This window comes from Trichosurus vulpecula, chromosome 9 (assembly GCF_011100635.1).
Source record: "Trichosurus vulpecula isolate mTriVul1 chromosome 9, mTriVul1.pri, whole genome shotgun sequence".
NCBI classification, from domain to species: domain Eukaryota; kingdom Metazoa; phylum Chordata; class Mammalia; order Diprotodontia; family Phalangeridae; genus Trichosurus; species Trichosurus vulpecula.
Window position 1 is genome coordinate 118,919,348 of NC_050581.1, and position 18,924 is coordinate 118,938,271.

Sequence of the window (18,924 nt, forward strand, 5' to 3'; positions counted from 1 at the left end):
ATGCTCTCTCCGGAGCCATCTGGGTCCAGTGGCAAGATACAGATCAGAACGAACTGGATTTTTACAAGTGGACAGGCAATGCTAGACTCCTATACCTCCCTGGCCCAAACCGAAGGGGCATTGGAGGAAAGGTGTAGTCCCCGCCCACACGCACCAACCAGAAAAGCCGCGCCCCTTAAGCCCCGCCCCTCAAGAGAGCTAGAGTGGAGGGGGCGTGTCTTCTGGTGGGTGGGGCCTCGGCATATGGGGAGCGGCGGAGATTGGTGAAAAAGCAATCCGACTCCGCCTTCCCTGAGCCGCACCCACTCCGGTCCCACCTCCCCCTCCTATTGGGGCGCACCGTGGAGGGGTGGGGGGTCCATCCCAAGCACTTTGCCCTCGGGCGCTGCGGAAATGCGCTCTTGGCCCCGCCCCAGAGCTGACCGGGCTTTTCCGGGCTGCGGAGCGTTTCCACCCCCAGACCGTCGAGAGCCACCTCCATGGAGCGACAGGTACGGGCCCGGCGCACTTCCGCCCCGGCTCCGGTTCGGCTCTCCCCCACTCGGCTGCCGCGGCCTGATCCGTGTGTTCCCCCCGCGCAGGTGCTGATGAGCGATACGGACGAGGCCGAGGCGCTGTACCGAGCGCTGAGCCGCCACCCCACGCTGGTCACCGCCGGCCTGGGTCCCGAGATCACCTCCCAGTACGGCGGCAAGTACCACACCGTGCATACAGGTGCAGCGGCGGGGGGCCCGAAGGGGAGGGAGGGATGGAGCCTACCCGGCAGAGTGAGCGCACAGCCCCCTCAGAGCCGGCCTCAGGCGTGGGGCTGCAGGTCACTCGCTGCCCAGAATGTACCTGCGAGCATGTGTGTGGATGTGTGTGTGAGGAAGGGGGCAATAACCGGAGCTTAGGGGCGGGGATCCAGGGACAGAAGGATGCCGTGGGGAGTGGGGCGCGTGACGCCGCGGAGAGGAAGGCTCCTGGGGGGAGTCTAGTCTCAGGAGGGCATGTGCTGGCTGACCTAACAAAGCAAACAGGCAGGAACGGGTAACCGGGAGATTGGGCTTGGGGTCATGGCCATGGAGAGGACCAGGAGGCCCCTGGGATGTACGGGATAACCTCGGGAGGTAGGAGACCTGGCTTCTGGTAAATGGCTTTGTGGAGGACCTCCAGCGAGTTATCTCCCATGTTTGGACCTCACTTTGCTTCTCTGGAAAATGGTGGAGTTGTACTAGATGAAACTAAATTCTCCTTCGGCTTTAATCTTTCTATTAGTCCTAGTCTTCTAATGCACTGTGTTGCTGGGGGCCTGGTGGCCTCTTTGGAAGAAAGTGAAGTCATTTCCAGCAGTGGGGAGGGATGGGGAAGGGCTTGGGGTGAGAAGCTTGTATGAAAAACCAGGCAGAGTTGGGGCTGCAGATTCTGGGCTTTCCCTTGCAGAATGGACCCAGCGAGACCTGGACCGGATGGAGAGCATCCGGTTCTGCCGCCAGTATCTTGTGTTCCATGATAGTGGCTCTGTGGTGTTTTCTGGACCTGCGGGAAACAGCATTGAAACCAAGGGGGAGTAAGTGTTAGGGGAATAGCCCCAGTACCTGCATCTGCAGGGATACTTGTTCAGATGTTCCTAATCCTACTTCTTCCAAGGATACACTTCTGCTTTGCTTCCCTGGGATGTCACAGTAGCCACCTACATAAGCTAGCCGATTCTACTTTCAGTATTTTCTCCTGCTATTTCCGTATGACCTGATGCATCTTACAGTTTTATTCAATAAGTATTTACCAAATGCATAACTACTTGCAGGGCCATTCTGTGGGAGGTAAGTCTACCCTCCCAGAGTTTACAGTTTATTTAGAGAGACAGAATTTTAAAAGGTAAAAGAATTCGAGAAAAATTAATGCTAAACTGTTTAGCACTGATTTTTTCCTGTTCCTTACATTTTTCCAGACCTCTCCTCATCTCCAAGAGTCTTGAAGTCATTCAGAACTGTCATTCAAAAACTGTTTTATCTCCAAGGCGCTTCCCTTCTGTCCTTGCCTTCCCCTTCTAAAACTCTCTCACACTGCGTGAACTGGTTTTTGCCTTCATTGGGACTTCTAGGCCTCAACTCCTCCCAGATCTCCAGTCCTGAACCCTAGGATCAAAAATATCATTGCCTTTTTCATTAGCATCCAAAACTTCATGATTCCCTTATCCTCTTACTAAGATTTTAAATGTACTAGCAACTTGGAGAAGGGAGGTATCTTTGGATATCCAAGTAGTTGGAGGAATTGGACTTTGAACCAAGTCTTGAAGGTTGAGTTGGACTTAAATTTTTGTTTGAGTTTATGGTTCATGTCATGTTTTATTTGTGAGAAGTCCCAGCCCAACAATAAGAGTTACTTTTTTAAAATCAAATTTTATTTTTTAATGAACAGAAATCTATTTTCTCTTTCTCTTACCCCTCACCCCAACTGAAAAGAAGAAAAAGAAAAACAAATTCCTTGCAGCAAATATGTGTAGTCAAGCAAAATTCAAGAAGAATTATTTTTTGATAAGAATTAATCTGGTGGTCTGGCAACTCCCCAACAGACAGAACTAGCTTTGGGCAGGTCCAGGAGTCATCTGGTCATGATGTTCCCACAGGCTGCTGAGCAGAGATTCCCCCTCAGGGGCACTGAAGGCTGTGCTTCGTAAGACTGGGAGTTCAAAGCCTGGGGAAGAGAAACAGTTTCTGGAGGCAAGTCTTGGCACTGGTTCTGGTGTTTGGTTAGTTACCACTGGGTGTGGTACCTTTAGGGCCTGGTGGTAGGACTTGGCTTTATCTGTGGCTGGGTGGAGGGTTCTCCTTGAGGGCCAGAGTGAGGGAGCATCTAGTAGATAAGGCATGTATCTGGAAGAGGTAGTCCTGGGGAACTTACTTTTTCACAGAAAATGACTAAGCCAGGTGCAAAAAAAAAAAAAAAAAGCTGGTACTAGTGCTTTTGGAGAAGAAGGTGACTGACAGTAGATGGAGGGGCACTAGCTGAGACTTTCACGCTGTCTTTACCTCAGGTTTGGGCAAAGAATTGTAAGCTGAAGAGCGTCAACTTAACAGCGCTGGAGAAGCACGGGATTGTGTATGAGGATGGTGAGATTCCATAACAGTGATGATACTGATAATCACCCACCATAATGTGCCGCTTTATTGTTATAAATTGAAAGTCAGCCATATCCAGAGTCTGAAGGCAGCCACCCGGAAGGGGAGGGATGGGGAATGACTGTATAACCCAGATCCAGGCAAGATTTAGGCACTTTTGTTCTCCTTCCTAGATTGTTTTGGGTGCCTGTCCTGGTCACACTCGGAGAGCCACCTTCTCTACGTGGCTGAGAAGAAACGTCCCAAGACAGAATCTTTCTTCCAGACCAAAGCCTTGGAGCTCAGTGATGAAGAGACAGCCAAGTCAAAGAAACAGGACCACGCAATCAAGGTACAGACTGGTTTTTGCCCTAATCCTTTGTAATTACATTTCCTTGGCTTAAAGGGAGGCCTTCTTAGTCCATCTTTGCTGTAGCAGTAATCACCCTTCAGTATGATAACTCTAAGACAGTAGTTAAGAAGGGATTGATGGTCCCTCCACACTCCGAAGCCAACATGGGTCGAATTCGGACCAAGACCATGAAGAAGGCAGCTCAAGTCATTATCGAAAAGTACTACACCCGCCTGGTCAATGACTTCCATACCAACAAGGGCGTGTGTGAGGAGATCACCATCATCCCCAGCAAGAAGCTCCGCAACAAGATCTCGGGATATGTTACTCATCTGATGAAGCAAATCCAGAGAGGCCCTGTGAGAGATATCTCCATCAAACTACAGGAAGATGTCCCAGAGGTCTCTGCCTTGGATCAGGAAATTATTGAGGTGGACCCTGACACCAAAGAAATGTTGAAACTGCTGGACTTTGGCAGTTTGTCCAACCTGCAAGTTACCCAGCCCACAGTTGGGATGAATTTCAAAACACCAAGAGGAGCTGTTAAATATTTACTTTTGCCTTCTTTCCAATAAACATAGGAATGCCCCCCCCCCAAAAGAAGGGATTGATGCAATTTGAGAGGTTCAGGGACCCCACAAGGACTAGAGTACAGGAGAGGGTCATCTGGAATGAATTCATGGACTCAAGCATTCTCTAAGTCAAGTTGGCAAAGGTTTATTGTAACATCAATATGGAGGGCAGAGCTCCAAGAATGATGCTAAAGCTTATATAGGAAAAGTAGTGGATTGTCTGGCCAACATGCTAACGTACAACCCCAGTCACAGGCATCATTCACTACTGGAAACCAGGGGAAGGAGTTTCTAAGGGGTGTATTTTGGGTCTTTTATGTCTGTAGCAAGATAGCTTTGAAAGTTGATGTCTATAGCTTGACCTCTGAATTGTAAACGATAACTGTGGAATACATGATACTTCTGTGGTTGCAAGATAGTCCTGTTTTAGAATTTCTTCAGAGGTCAGCTGGTTCTCGTACCAGGGAAAGATAGTTTGTTTACTGGGGCCCATTCATGAGTAATTGCTGGGCATAGTGTTCTTGGGCTAGGGAGAAAACTGTCAGGCATAGGGTTTTGAGGCTAGAGAGAAATGTGATCTTAAAATTGAGGTCCAAGCAGAAGCACCCAAGCACCCCAACAGGATCTCCTGGAAAATCTGAATGGGGTTGATGGTATGGAATATCTGATCAAAATTAGTTTGAGAGTGTTTTTGGTGGTTTCTGGGTTTTGAGAGTGTTTGGTTTTTGTTTTGTTTTGTTTTTCAGGGGGATCAGTATATATTTCATGAAGACTGGGGAGAAAATTTGGTTTCCAAAAGCATTCCTGCCCTGTGTGTTCTGGATATTGAAAGTGGGAACATCTCAGTGCTAGAGGGAGTCCCAGAGAATGTCTCCCCTGGACAGGTCAGCACAGCTTTCTCCTATTCCTGAGCAGGACAAAGGAACAGTCCTTCTGAGGGTGGTCATCTGAGGGCTGAGAAACAGGACTCATTCAGTGATGAAAGCTTGGGGTTTTTCAGTGAATCCTGAATAGGACATTATCTCTAATGTCATCACTGAAGCAGGGGCTGCTCCCATACTTTGACTCAGTGTGGATGAGATGTAAAATTGTGTGTGTGTGTGTGTGTGTGTGTGTGTGTGTGTGACAGTGTGACAAGCCTCAGTGAATCCTGGCCCTTTGGGGACCTTCTAGTTCTGGCCACACTTCCCCTGCCCAATCGCACGGTTGCTCTGAGTTTGGTTTTCTGTGTCACATAGGCATTCTGGTCTCCTGGTGACACTGGTGTGGTGTTTGTGGGCTGGTGGCATGAACCTTTCCGACTAGGAATGCGTTTTTGTACCAACCGCAGGTGAGAAGAATGGGAACAGATTGATCGGGAAAGGCTGGTCTAACTTCTCCCTGTGCTTCCTATACTTGGCTTGGCTACTTGCTCTGAACTGGAAGCTGGGGTCCTGGGTCTTTCTGTACTCTTGTGGTTGCCTGTCAGCTCTCCTCCAATGTGTTGTTAAGGGGGTGAAGGAATAATGGGGATAGGAAGGCTCCAAGCTGGGGAATTTAGAATCTCTCTGCTGGTTCCAGGTCGGCTCTGTTCTACGTAGACCTCACTGGTGGCCAATGCGGTAAGTGACTTACTTCTTGTGTCCTACTTTTGCCCTAACTCTCTTAGGTCCTACCAGCAGAGATTCCTTTCTTTTCTTTTTTAAACTTGAACCCCTAAACAGAATGGGAAATAAGAGTATTTAATATTAGAAACCTTTCACACAATTCTTAAAAACGCAGGCATTATCAGTAACATGATTCAAAGACCAAATCATACACATAAAACACACTGCTAACTTCAGCAGCAACAGATGGATATAAAAACAAGACATGTCACAGTTACCCAGCTGTCCCATCTTTGAAATTTTGCTCAAGTGGTTGAAGGATTAGAGTCCAGTGTTGTGCCTTCTTTCTAGTGTGTAGGAGGTGCCCTTTCTCACACCTTATTTCTTGTCATAGAGCTCCTCTCGGATGACTCCATGGCTGTGTGTTCCCCCCGGCTGAGTCCAGACCAGTGTCGTATTATCTATTTGCGGAACACTAACCTCAGTCCCCATCAGCAGTGCAGCCAGTTGTGCTTGGTGAGTCTGGAGCAAGCCTGCTATCGAGTACTGCGGTTCTAGAATTGAGATGAGGGAGTTGGCGAATGCACTTGACAGGCCAGCCTCATCTCTCTATAGGCCACGTGAGCCTGCCTTGCATCTTGTTATCCCTGTTGGTGAATGACCATTTATTGTTGCTCAGCTAGAGGTAGTGGTGGGTCATTGAGTTCTGCAAAATCAGGTTCAGTCTTAGCAACTGAGCATGGACTGTAGTAGCTACAGACATTTGGTATTATTCTACATATATTAACATATGTACTTGTTTTTCCTTCTAGAATGTAAACTCCTCATGAGTAGGAATTGTTTCATTTCTTATATTTGTATCTTGAGTGCCTACCACATTGCCTGGGGGGTTGATTTGGAATATCCTGGAGCCTACCCGTGCGGCTTCTCTTTGGGTTGGAGGTACACCCCTAAGTAATGAGCAAAGATTCTTACCTGCCTGGTTAGAGAGCTGTCTCTAAACTGCACTCGGCAGGTTGGGGTTCTGTCTTGTTATTTGGGTGATGAGAAAGTGATCTTATAATATGGGTCTACCTCCCTGAGAAGCACCTGTAAGCCTGTGTTAACATCTTATCTGGGTACAGCAGCAAAGATCTGTCTAGATTGTAGGCAGGCGGATGCTGTTAGAGACAGTCAGGTTTCCTCCCTATCACTAACATTAACCCTGAGGCCTTTGTGAGCCAGGTTAAGAGTTGGACTCTGGTCTGTCATGGGACAGACTCTCTGAGGCCCAGGTGGAATTGGGCTGGTAGCCCATTTGGGTCGATATGGGAAATTCCATCAGCTGAGATGTAACCATTTTCACACTTTTCTTTCAGTATGACTGGTACACGAAGGTCACCTCAGTCGTGGTAGACATTGTGCCCCGACAGTTGGACGGTGAGATGCTGATGACTTGTCATTACTTGTTTGAGGACTGTGGTTTGTGGGGCACAACTACTTGGCCCTCCCCTCTGCTGTAGTTTTGATGACCGGGCATGTTTAAAGATCCTGGGGTAGCTACTGCTCATAATTTCTATGTCCCATCTGTCAATCTTTGACAAATCCCTGTCAATCATTTATCCCCATTGACCTAACTTTTGTCAGGAATTGGACAGAATTAAAGCTTTCCTACTCCCCTCTCATGATCCCTTGGGTGAGAAGAAACAAAGGCCGCAACAGTTGTGTTATCACAGCTGTTCCCAGCAGAAGCACAGTCAACAGAAGTGCCATTTTCAGACTTGTTACTGCAACACAAATTGGTAGCTCTAAAACTTTATAACTAGGCAGGTCCATCCCTCTTACAGATAAGGAACAGTCCCAGGGACAGGCAGGGATTTGCCCAAGGTCACGCAAGTAGTAAGGAGCGCAGCCAGCATGCAGACCTCAGATCTCTTGATTTTAAAGTCAGTATCGTTTCCATTATACCGTGCTGCCCTTCAGGACCTGAGATTTGGGGCAAAGCCCCCATGCCTTGTACAACTCTGTTCAGTACAAACTCTGTGCTAGGTTCTGGGGCTACAAAGACAAACTAAATGGCCCCTGCCCCAGCAAGCTTACATCCTCCTGGAGGGAGTACCCCCTGATAAATATCCAACAAGGTAACTTGAGAAGGTCAAAAGCACTAACAGCTTTAGGGGCTCAGGGAAGTCTTCATGAGGGGCTGACACTGGAGGAGTTTCCAAAAGGCTTTGCATTCCAGAGGGAAGGGAGAACTTGTAGGAAAGGAGAGTCAGGAGATGGCATGTTCAGTGTGTGAAATAACAGTAATTCAGTGCAGCTAGAACAAAGAATGGCTGCAGGGGAGTAGTGAGACATCCGGCTGCAAAGGGGGGTTGGAGTCAGATCGGAGAGGCCCAGGCAGACTTGGCTCAGCTGGAATGTACAGCATTGGTGTGGCAGCCCCCACCTTGAGGTGCTGTGCTCCTCAAAATGAGACCCACTGAGGCAGAGCTAGTAGGCAGGCAGATGTGGGCTCTGGATGCCAAAGTCTCCCTCGTATTAAGGAGGGTTCTTGAAACCTTTGTGTTTTAGGAAGCTTGGGGAAACGCTGCCAAGGTGATTGTTCTTACCAAGGGGGAGCTGGGTAGAGCAATGTTATAGGTCAACTCCTGCCAGGCATGAACCCTGGGGGGCTTGTTCTTTTCTGCAGCATTGCATGCCTCTTGAGGAGGGATTAGACTTTGAACCATTGGCTTCGGTCCCTCATCAAGTAGCTTTTTAATGAATTCTCTTCTAATTGGGATATTGTACTTTGGAAACTAGTCATGTTACAGCCTTCCAGTGGTGGTGGCTAGTAAGGTCTATTCACCTTCCATCTCCCTTTGGAGAGAGCTTGGCAGGGTCTTTACCTCAATATTCTAGCAGCTGGTGTAGCTGCCTCAGGGGAGTCTTGTGTGTCGTTGTCCTTGTAGAGGATCACTTCACCAGTTCATTGGGTAGGAGCCTATTTATACCATCAGCTCTGACCTTATGCTAGAACTTACCTGCCTGCCTGCCTTAGATTTCTGTGTGGATTTGGCGAGTCTTCAGAGGCCACTGGCCTGGTAAAAAGAGCATTGCACTTGGACGGACCTGGGTTGCATCCTGGACACTTCCTACTTCTATGCCATAGTGCTTAACCTCTAAGCCTCAGTTTCCCCATTTGTAAAGTGAGAGATTGGCGTCTGCTCTTACCTCGCAGGGTTATTGTGAGGAAAGTAATTGGCAAACATCAAAGTTCTATAGAAACATAGACTCCTACTGTTGTTGTCTCTTCGCTGCAAGGACAGCTCATGAGTAGCTGCCGCTGTGTGACACTAATTGAGACTGCTCACCCCTCACAACAGAACTGCATGGAGGACACTAACTGGCCACTGCTTAAACAGCCTTCCTTATTGAGGCTCTCACCTCCTGTTTCAAAATTGGAAGATCTGGCTTGGGGGTGTAGTTTAGATCTAGATTCAAAGATTACAAATTCTCTTCTCAGCTGGAAAGAAAACCTTTTTTGTGGCTTTATCAGTTCATCCTATGTTTAGTTGCCCTTTCCTAGAAAAATGTTGACTTGTCCTCTCCTAGAAAAATGATTTGAAAGTCTGTAAGCAAGTAATGACCTCATTACCTAGAGGTAGCATTAGGGTTAGTCAGGCCTAGACCCAGATAGGCCTGAGCAGCATAGTCCTGCCTCTGGGGTTAGAAAACATACACATTAGGATGAAGCTTTGCAGGGCTTGGGGCCTCGATACCCTTTGGATGAAAGACCGGCCTTGAGAGGCTCATTGGGTTGTGAAGTCCTTTTTGGGACTGAGAGCAACTACTCGCCTCTAATACGAGGCTTTTCTAGGAACCTGAGACGACTACTGTGCAGAAAAGGAGCCCCTCCCACTAGACTGGTACCCTTTTCCTGTCTTGGAACACTAATACCATGTAACCCTGATCAGCCACTTGCTTTCTCTGCCCAGAGATCCCATCTGGTCAGTGGTCAGCATTCAGCTTTCTTGGCATGATCCCAGAATTACCCGGGTTTTCTTGGGGGGTGCCTTAGGTTTCTTCTGTATGCAGATAAAGCCATTGACACTAGACCTAAATATATGTGCCCCACACACAGAGGGGTAGAGACTGTACCTATGATGTCACAGGTGAGGAAGGAATAAGTATTTATTAAGCACCTACCATGTGCCTAGTACTGTATTAAGTACTTCATAAATATTATTTCATTTGATCCTTACAACAACCTTGTGCCGTAGTGCTATTCTAATCCCCATTTTATAATTGAAGACACTGAGGCAGGCGTGGTTAGGTGATTTGCCAGGGTGAGACAGCCAGTATATCTCAGAGGCCAGCTATGAAACCAGGGCTTTCTAATTGAAGGGTCAGTGCTCTCGATCCACGGTGCCACCTAGCTGCCTCTCATGTGCACACGTGTGTGTACATGGAATATGATTTTACATACAGAGTCAAGCCTTGTCATGTTTATGGCGCACATGTTAGCGAGAAGGCTTTTAGTATTACTGTGCATCTTAGATATCAGGAGGGTTAAGTGGTACCTGTGCTTTAGAGATCCCCGTGTCTCTGCTTTTTGTAATCTTGCTGAATAGCACAGGTCTAGCTCACCAGAGAATCAGTAACAACAGCACCTCCTCCTCGAATGCTTTAAGGCTTGCCAGAGGCTTTCTGCAGAAGTATTCGTATCCCCGTTTTACAGATGAGGAAATAAACGTGCCCTCAGTTACACCATTAGGTAGTATACAGAAACATTGGCAAATAATTATGACTTAGGTTTTATGTTATAGGATGCCCATAGACACACATGTTTTTAGGCTCTATTTCATGCCCAGACTTCTATGCAGTGACTTCAATAGGATTATTCTTAACTACCCTGGAATCTAGGGGTTTCTTAGTGCCTGTTTTACAGATGCGAAAACTGAAGCCCCAAGGTTTTAAAGAGGTAAACCTATCAGAATTCAGGCCAACAGGAGGCTTCTTTCTCTAAGCAAACTCCAAAGCTGCCCACCCTCCTTTTATGTGGTATTCAGTGAAGATATTCCACTTAAATTTTTTTTTCCCTTAAAACTCATATCCACTTTAGGGCCCTACTAGTTTCCAGTCAGATCTCTAAGAAACCTTTGAAGACTGCTTTTCCTTGTTCTTAATGGGCCCTCCTTCCTCTCACCCAGGGATTAATTCTAGCCCCAAACAGTATTTCTCTTTCTCTCCCTGGGTTAGCTTTTTAATCCTACAGGATACCTGTTTTCCACATTCACCTCCTCAGCCAGACTTGGTTCCAAAGTGGAAACAGAATTCATCTCCTTGTCATCTTGTCTTTCTCATTGCTTTCTGAGCAGTCTCCAAGTGACCCTCTGAGTCTCAAGCTTCCTTCTCAGAGGCCTAAATTTTTATTCTTCCGATGGTGAAAAAGCTGTTGTAAGTCATGTGTTTTCCAAGATTCTATTACAAATCTGATTGTTTTCCTCAGATCACTTTTCTGGAATCTTTTGCAACCTGTTGCCTTTGGGGTGTTGGTCAGCGGATAGTCAGAGAGTCGTCTTTGATTCTGGCCTGCGGAGCCGACAGGTAAGGAGAATGGGCATCTCTTGCCACAAGAATACATTTAATACCAGGCAACATTCCGTACTTGGAAATGGCATACCTTGTCCTTCCTGGGGCCCTTGAAACTCTGATTTACATCCCTGGCCAGTTAACACAAAACTTGAGGCTCCTCCCTTAGGAAATCAAGCCAGGCAGAACGTGTCCTCCTGCCCTCCATAGACAAGGAGATGCCTCTCTGGGGGTTAGGTGTCTTATGGCATGCATGCCAGAGGTGGCATATTTAGTGATTTTGAGTGGCATAGCCAGGGCAAAATGGTCCTTTGTCTCTGCTGCTCCTGTCTCTTTTTTCTCTCCTTGCAAAATTCACTTCTCCCCTTTAGTTGACTCTCAACTGATCCTTGCCGCAGTCTTGACTGACAGTTGAGCTATTCTTAGCTAACACTTTTAAGTTATAATCTCTCTAAGAGGGATTTGGATTTTTGGAGGGAAAGAGAAAAGAGAAAGGAGTCCATCTCTAGCCCGCCCCTTCTCCTTGTCCCTGGGCTGCCAGTGTTAGGGCTTAGGAGGATGTTTCCCTAGGATGTCCCACATAGCTGGCTTCTGGGTGAGACAGAAGGAGGGTATACCCAGTGAGACAGCAGTCAGCCTCCCACTTCCCTCAAGCCTTATCTTTTCTAAAAAGCCTCCAACACTTCCCATAGGCCATTAGGTAAGTATCTCATTCCTCTCTGGGTTTTCTGCCCCTAAACAATGATGGTGATAGTAGGATTCAGAAGGAGAGCTTGTGGTTTTTTTTTTTTCCTGCCAGTCAGAGACCAAGACAGCCAGAGGGAAACAGAGGGTCTAGGGCTACTTAACATTTTACAGATGTTAAGAGGCCCAGAGGAGTGAAAGAGCTTGCCCCCGTATCACACAGGTAGGAGGTACCAGAGCTGACACATAAACCAAGGCTTCCCGAGCCCAGATCCAGGTTTCTTTCCATAAGCACTGAGCTTTGACTCTTAGCTTTCAGCATCTAGGTACAAAGAGGCAATTGCCTACTTGAGGACAATGAAAGCTGTTGGTGTAAATCATGGAGATTGCATCCTTTTAGACCACTAGGAAGCCAAGAAATGCAAAACTTCATTGTAAAAAATACTTACTTGGTGCTGAGCTAATGCTCTAACATGGGACTGTCCTTCATTCCCCTTTCTCCTACAGGATCTGTTTGCTGTGAATATCCAAACAGGCAGTGTGACCTCCCTGACAGCTGGTATGGCGTGGCAAGGGAATGTGGTAGCTCAGTGCCCTCCAAAAACTTGAGAGCTCAGAGTCACCGTGATCCCTTGGGGAACATATTCTGATTTACCACTGGGCAAAGGATATGAGCTGCTCCAGCAGGTGCCGGGCTGTCTTTCATATGCCCTGCAGTAGCATTGCAAGCCCATCTTCCTTTGAGGCAAATCAGCCTTCATGTGTATCAGTTAGCATTTTCTAGAATTGATAATTTTTATTATTCAATTTACAAAAATCTCTTTTCTATCCACCTGCCATTGAAAAAAGAAAAACAAGTAGCATAGCCAAGCAAAACAAATTTCCCAAATGGCCATGTCCAAAAATAGCATTCATTGAACACCTGTGTATTCCCAACCCTGTGCTAGCCAATTGAATTGTTGAATACAAGTGTGGGATCTGGTCTCTGCCTTAATGCATTCAGCCTGTTTGGAAAAACCAATGAACACAAGAAAAACAGCCAACAGGATCTGACAAAATAATTAAATACTAAATTATTTAATACAGACTCTGTGCCTGGGGTTAAGACACTGGTATGGTGTTGAGGGTAGGGAGAGTGTCAGTGTCCCTAGAACTCAGCACATTTGAAGGGTCTATTTAGTAGGACCTAACTTTGCTCAACGGCTAGGGCAGTGGCGAGGCATTTGTGTCCAAAAGAGATCCTCAGAACCCTATCTGCTGCATTCTAGGGTTGCCTTTGGGAAGCTGGAAGCTGCTCACAATTGACCAAGACCTCATGCTAGTTCAGTTTTCCACTCCCAACCAACCACCGAGCTTGGTAAGTACTTTACTTTAAATGCCTTTGAAACAGGGAAAATAACAGGGCCACATCCATCTCTCAGTTTCCACCTCTTTTTGATTCCTCCGTTAAAAGTTGCAGGAAGTGCTAGGATAGGCCCAGTGGATTCTACTAAGACCCACCAAGTCTGTGGGTAGTGGTCTCTTACATGGAGAAAGCCATATAATTCCTATTTCAGACCAAAAAGAAATAAGAACAGTGTTTCTTGGTTGAAGAGACTCAGCCTTGTACCCTCCCTACCTCCTGAGGCAGGAATGAGAGAAGGTGGTGATGTTCCCATCATACCAGGTGTGGGCTTGGCAGAAGATGATGGCATGTACCTCCATGAACAAAAGCAGGAGGCATAGATCAGGATGTTGCAGATGTGGTCAGATGTAGTCGGCTTCACTTAACTGGAAGATGAGTTATTTCACATGCATTGAGTCTGAGATGTCTCTAGCACATCCAGTTTAAAATGCCTAATAGGTAGTTGGTCATGTGGGACTGAAGTTCAGGAGAGAGAGTAGGGCCGGATGGATAGAGGCCTCTGAGTCCTGTCAGGTCCCGGGTCTGCCCTCTAGTATATGTTTAAGTTTTTGGTCACACTCTGTATTTTGACCTTGAGGCTCAAACCAAGGCTTAATTGAATAGGAAGGCATGCCTCTACAAGGTCCTTTGACCTTGTTATGAAATGTCTGTCACATGCTCACTGCCCGTCCCCCACCAGTTCATTTCAAGCTTGAGAAGTCACAGATGAGTCATCAGTTTGAATTTGGTGATCTGAGTTTGTACATTGTAAAGTAGAAGTTCTCCATTTTACTCAGCATTGTCCTTACATTGAGGCACAGTAGACCACATTTTCCTTCATATTCCTCTGATCCAATGGTAAATTTTAAGAGGTTTCAAAATGCATTTTTTTTAAAAGGAAGGAAATGAGGTGAAGAAGCCAGTTAAAACCAGCAGGTTCTTCTATAACAGGTTTTCTCTCCTTGGTAGAAAGTGGGATTCCTGCCTCCCTCAGGGAAGGAACAAGAGGTCCTCTGGATAACCCTGGAAGAGGCAGAGTCCATCCCAGAAATCACTTGGGCTATCCGTGTCCTGAAACCTCCTCCTGAGCAAGAGAACCCAAAGTACCGTGAGTCTGAGCAGGAGTCATCCAGGGAAGGGAATCAGGGGACACCAGCACTGGGGATGGCCCCAGGGATGAGGCAGCATTCCAGTGGAGAAGAGTAGAAGCTCATTCCTCCAGATTCCATGAAATGACAGGCCCTTCCACACACTCTCTGTTCATATCCCCAAGGGCCTCCTTTGAGCGGATTCCGCTGTGCTGCTCTCATATGCCACAGGCACAAATCCCTGTGAATGTTTAGAGTTTGCCATTTCAATGCAGTGTGACATTAGTAACTATCTTCTGCCTCATAATTTGTTACTTTCATACGGCCATCATTGTAACAGTGTTGGTATCTTAGCCAGTTGTAACTTTACAAGGTTACCATTTGACTTGACATGAGCTGATAGCAATACTGCTTTAGATTTAGACTGTGGGCCAGCACAGCTAGAAGGGATTGTACAACACAGGATGTCAGAGGTCATTTAGTTGAACCTCCTCGTTTTCCAGGTGGGAAAACTGAAGGCTGGAGTGAGAAGTAACACAGATTTTCTTCTCTGTCCAAGGTATCAGGAGGGCTGCTCAGTGCTAACAATCACAGGCCCAAGTGTCAGGACCCAAGTATTCAGGAAGCTGCAGGCCAGATAGGTGAGGCGGTTAGCATGTCAGAGTTCACAGAGTGTAGGATAGGGAAAGCAGCAAGATTCAATTTCTCATGACCTCCCTGATGACAGAGTCAGCTTCTGTGTGCAGGCAGGAGGGTGGCTGCAGCTGCTCCTGGCTCCGGCCGCGTCAGAGTTCTAACTCTTGGGCTGGGGAGGGAGAGGAAGGGCCTGGCCCTTGATAGCATCACACCCACGCACTCAGGCTCCTGAGAAACAGTGGCTCAAAGTCAGGACTAGAGATGTGGTCTCTGAAAAGAAGGTAATGGGGAGGGCCCCTACTTCATGTTTACTGAGGCTTGCACTGAGACCATTACCTTCATCCCTGTCTCTCTGGGAGAGCAGGCCCAGCTTCCAGCCCGCCCAATGTGCATGTTGGCAGCCTTTGTCAGGCTCCTGCTCCCTGGGGTTCTGTCCAGCAGAGGTCCTTCTGCAAGAATCCATAGTGTTTCCTTCAGAGGAAGCCTTTCTCTTAGCCAGGCAAACTCATGATTTCTAAGAAAATCCTTTGAAACAATGAGATTTCTCCAGCTGACTGTCCTGGTTTTTTCCCTTGTAGCTGGCCTTGACTTTGAAGTGATCCTCCTTCAGCCCCACAGTACAGCTGAGAAGTCCAAGATCCCACTTGTGGTCATGCCTCATGGTAGGCTTCCCACTCTCCCAGTCTGACACTCCCCACCCCCTCCTCCCCTTTGGAGCTCCTCCCAACCTAAATTTACCCTGTCTTGTAGGGGGACCCCATTCATCCTTTGTAGCAAGCTGGATGCTCTTCCCTGCTGTTCTCTGTAAGATGGGCTTTGCTGTCCTGCTAGGTGAGTGAAGGTCTGGGGGAAGCATTGTCTGAGGGCACCTGCCTCATGGCAGGTGGTGTGGTAGGGGTACACCCCGGAAAGGTGATAGTGCAGCTTCTCTTGCTGGAACATCACTGGCTTCTAGCAGAAAGGAGCTCTTCCCAGCTGCCCTGGAAGCCACAGAGTTGGCATTCATACCCGTGTCCTCTGGCTCCAAACCCAATGCTCTTTTTACACTACACTGTGTTGTTGTCTGTCTGATTGTAAATTCTAAGCTGAACACTCTAAAGGGCGCTAACACTTATGAATCATAAGCAACACAAGGAACTTGAGGGGAAAAATAATACCTGCCCCCCAGATATGCAGACCCCTGGGGTACTGCCCTGATGACCTCTCTGCTCTCTCCATCTGTTTGCAGTGAACTATCGAGGTTCCACAGGTTTCGGGCAGGATAGCATCTATTCCCTCCCTGGGAATGTGGGAGACCAAGATGTGAAAGATGTTCAGGTATGGGATGAGCAGAGAGGTCCCTTTGTACAGCCACCACTGTAGGGAATGAAAAGCAGTTCCTTAGCCCTGAGATAACTACAGCTTGGGGCTTGTGGACTGAAGACTGTTTCCTTTCGATGTGGCCAGGCCTAAAGCTACATGCCACTCTTGGGCAGAAAGCAAGGACATGCCTGACATTTCAGTGCCTGTGAGCCCTGGGGTTGCCTAACAAATCCCACACATAGTCCCAGCCATCCTGACCAGACACAGCAGAGGCCTGCTCCTTGGGGCCTCCCTTAATTGCCTTTGACGCCTGTTTTATGGGGCCCACACAACAGAATCTCCTTGTATTTGTTCCTTACCCCCTTGACCAGCAGTGTCCGAGGCCTGCAGTCTGCCAGGCCTCTCTCAGAGCCCATCTGCTACGTCATCCGCGTTCCCCACTGCAGTCATTGGACTGTTGACTAGCAGCCTGTTCCTGCTACAGGGATGTGTCCCCTTTTCCTCCATCCAAAGGGAATGGCAGATTGTATCCTTTGGTCACTTGCTTGCTAGGGTCTAGCAGAAATGCCATTGCCTTAATCCTTTCCTTGTGGGCTGCAGCCCTCCTCATGGAAGGGGAGAAAGCCCAGGGAAGACCTGCCACAGCTCCTCCTTCTCTGTCTTGCAGTTTGCAGTGGAGCAAGTGCTGCAGGAGGAGGAGTTTGACAGGGGGCGAGTGGCACTCCTGGGTGGATCCCATGGGGGTTTCCTGTCTTGCCACCTGATTGGTCAGTATCCAGATACCTATGGTGCCTGTGTAGTTAGGAATCCTGTCATCAATGTGGCATCCATGTTCTGCATCACTGATGTTCCTGACTGGTGAGTGTGTCCTGCAACAGAGGTGGCTAGGGGAGAGCAAGGAACCCTAACCCCATGCCCTCCCCTATGTTTTTTGTGGATATCAGCTGTTTACCCCCTTCTCACTGTGCATCTGATGGGCCAGGGAAAACATGCCTGAGAGAGAGCTCCCATAGGCCTCAGACCCATCGCAATGGTGTCTACTAGAGGGTTTCCAGATAGTGCTGGCCCCGTCTTACCCTTGGAGGAAAATTAGCCGGGGAGTGACTTCTCTGGACCATCCCCATGAAGTTAGCATAAGGTTGAAGGAAAAGACCAGTTGGCATCACTCCATCTTTCTCTCTCTTTGCTCTGAGAGTGGGGTGAGTGCAGTACTCAGTCTGGCCTCTCCACAGGTGCATGGTAGAAGCAGGCTTTCCTTACACAACTGATTGCCTCCCTGATCCCAACGCCTGGGCAGAGATGCTGAACAAATCGCCAATCAAGTATGCTTCTCAGGTGCGGTACCTCCTTCTGCCCTTCCACTGCCCCTTCACCAGGGGAGGAGCTGGACCACAAGCAAAAGCACTCTCCCTCTTCTCCTCTCCAGGTTAAGACGCCCCTTCTCCTCATGCTTGGTCAAGAAGACAAGCGTGTTCCTTACAAACAGGGGATGGAGTATTATCGGGCTCTTGTAGCCAGAAAAGTCCCTGTGCGGTGAGTAGTAGCACCTGGGGAACTAACCGCTCAAGAGAAAAGGGATTGGCCCAGCGGGGCTTGCACATGGTGGGTTAGGGAAGGCTGACAACCAGGTCAGGAGCCTGGAGGGTACCAGGAGCCTGAAAGTCCTGAGTTAAGTTATAGGGGGCCTCGCTTGGCAATGCTGTGAAGTCAGCACTCTGCCAAGAAGGGAGGAAGGATAGATCTGTGAGATATCCTGTATTCTCCAGATTCTTGCTGTATCCCAAGAGCAACCACTCACTCTCCGAGGTGGAAGTGGAGTCTGACAGCTTCATGAATACCGTCCTCTGGCTGCACACACACCTGGAATGCTGAGGAGTCAGGGCACCTGCTCATTTGTCCCTGATCTTTCTCTCTTACCCCATGCTGTGATAACACAATACTGACATTTCCATTTGCCATGCTGTCTTAACAAGGGATTCATAATGAGCTAAAGAGGAGGATCCTGAATGTAGCCCCCAGGCTACATACAGTGTAGCCCTTCTGGGCTTATACCCCTTCACAAGCTAGAGAGAGATGAGAGAAGAACTCCCACATTCCCTATCTGGCCTTTCTTAAAAGGAGAATCAAGGAGTAGGCCAAGTCCTTCAGCAGAAAGAGCAAGGAGCCATCTGTGCCTCCAGCACAGGATTGGGCTGTCCAGTCTGACTCCACCTTGGAGGGCAGTGGGGGTACAAAGGGGCGCACCTTGATGTCCAATTGCTAACCTGCAAAGTTGCTCTTTGGGGTTGAGTTTGGGCATTTTCTGCAGGCCCCTTCCATATTATCACAACCCAGCTGTCCCCAGAGCTGGGCTCAGCACTAAGCCCTTGTCTTGGTGCTTTAGGGGGTGGTTTTTAAGAAGAGAGAAGCAAGATGTAGAGAACAGAGCATTTGGCCCATTTCCTCATCTGCTAAATGAGGGGTTGAACTAAATCTCCCGGAAGCCATCTAGCAAATTCCTGTGACCCACGACTGACTCTAGCTGGCCCCTGAGACTAGGTACTAGGCACATTGTGGCCCATAGATCTTGACAGTGCTCAGCAGAGGTATGTGCTAATAAACATGACCCTGGTGAAAAGATGAGTTTCTTGGCTCCTTTTCTTGTGAGAGCAGCAGGAGCCTTCCTTCCTCAGAGGCCTTGGTGA

The 18,924-nt window shown here is 48.0% G+C and overlaps 2 protein-coding genes across 2 annotated transcripts; both read left to right on the forward strand.

The window, feature by feature from the left end:
- Positions 1-230: 230 nt before the first annotated feature.
- On the forward strand, positions 231-18,859 carry APEH (acylaminoacyl-peptide hydrolase). The gene is made up of 22 exons (XM_036737647.1): positions 231-491; positions 582-714; positions 1,423-1,549; positions 2,609-2,702; positions 3,017-3,092; positions 3,275-3,432; positions 4,751-4,888; positions 5,243-5,334; positions 5,565-5,605; positions 5,985-6,106; positions 6,949-7,009; positions 11,064-11,161; positions 12,338-12,389; positions 13,099-13,187; positions 14,184-14,322; positions 15,517-15,600; positions 15,689-15,769; positions 16,167-16,255; positions 16,908-17,098; positions 17,473-17,575; positions 17,667-17,773; positions 18,007-18,859. The coding sequence occupies exons 1-22, from the start codon at positions 480-482 to the stop codon at positions 18,110-18,112; spliced, it is 2,193 nt and encodes a 730-aa protein (XP_036593542.1). The 5' UTR covers positions 231-479; the 3' UTR covers positions 18,113-18,859.
- LOC118831073 (40S ribosomal protein S17-like) lies at positions 3,502-4,007 on the forward strand. The gene has a single exon (XM_036738240.1). The coding sequence runs from the start codon at positions 3,570-3,572 to the stop codon at positions 4,005-4,007; it is 438 nt and encodes a 145-aa protein (XP_036594135.1). The 5' UTR covers positions 3,502-3,569.
- Positions 18,860-18,924: the final 65 nt, after the last annotated feature.

What these genes read in the sequence shown, in the direction of transcription:
- APEH (XM_036737647.1), top strand. An exon ending in CTGGCCTGCGGAGCCGACAG is followed by an intron (nt 11,162 to 12,337) that starts GTAAGGAGAATG and finishes TTTCTCCTACAG; the next exon opens with GATCTGTTTGCTGTGAATAT. An exon ending in ACTTGTGGTCATGCCTCATG is followed by an intron (nt 15,601 to 15,688) that starts GTAGGCTTCCCA and finishes CCTGTCTTGTAG; the next exon opens with GGGGACCCCATTCATCCTTT.
- LOC118831073 (XM_036738240.1), top strand. Translation starts at nt 3,570, where the DNA reads ATGGTCCCTCCACACTCCGAAGCCAACATGGGTCGAATTCGGACCAAG.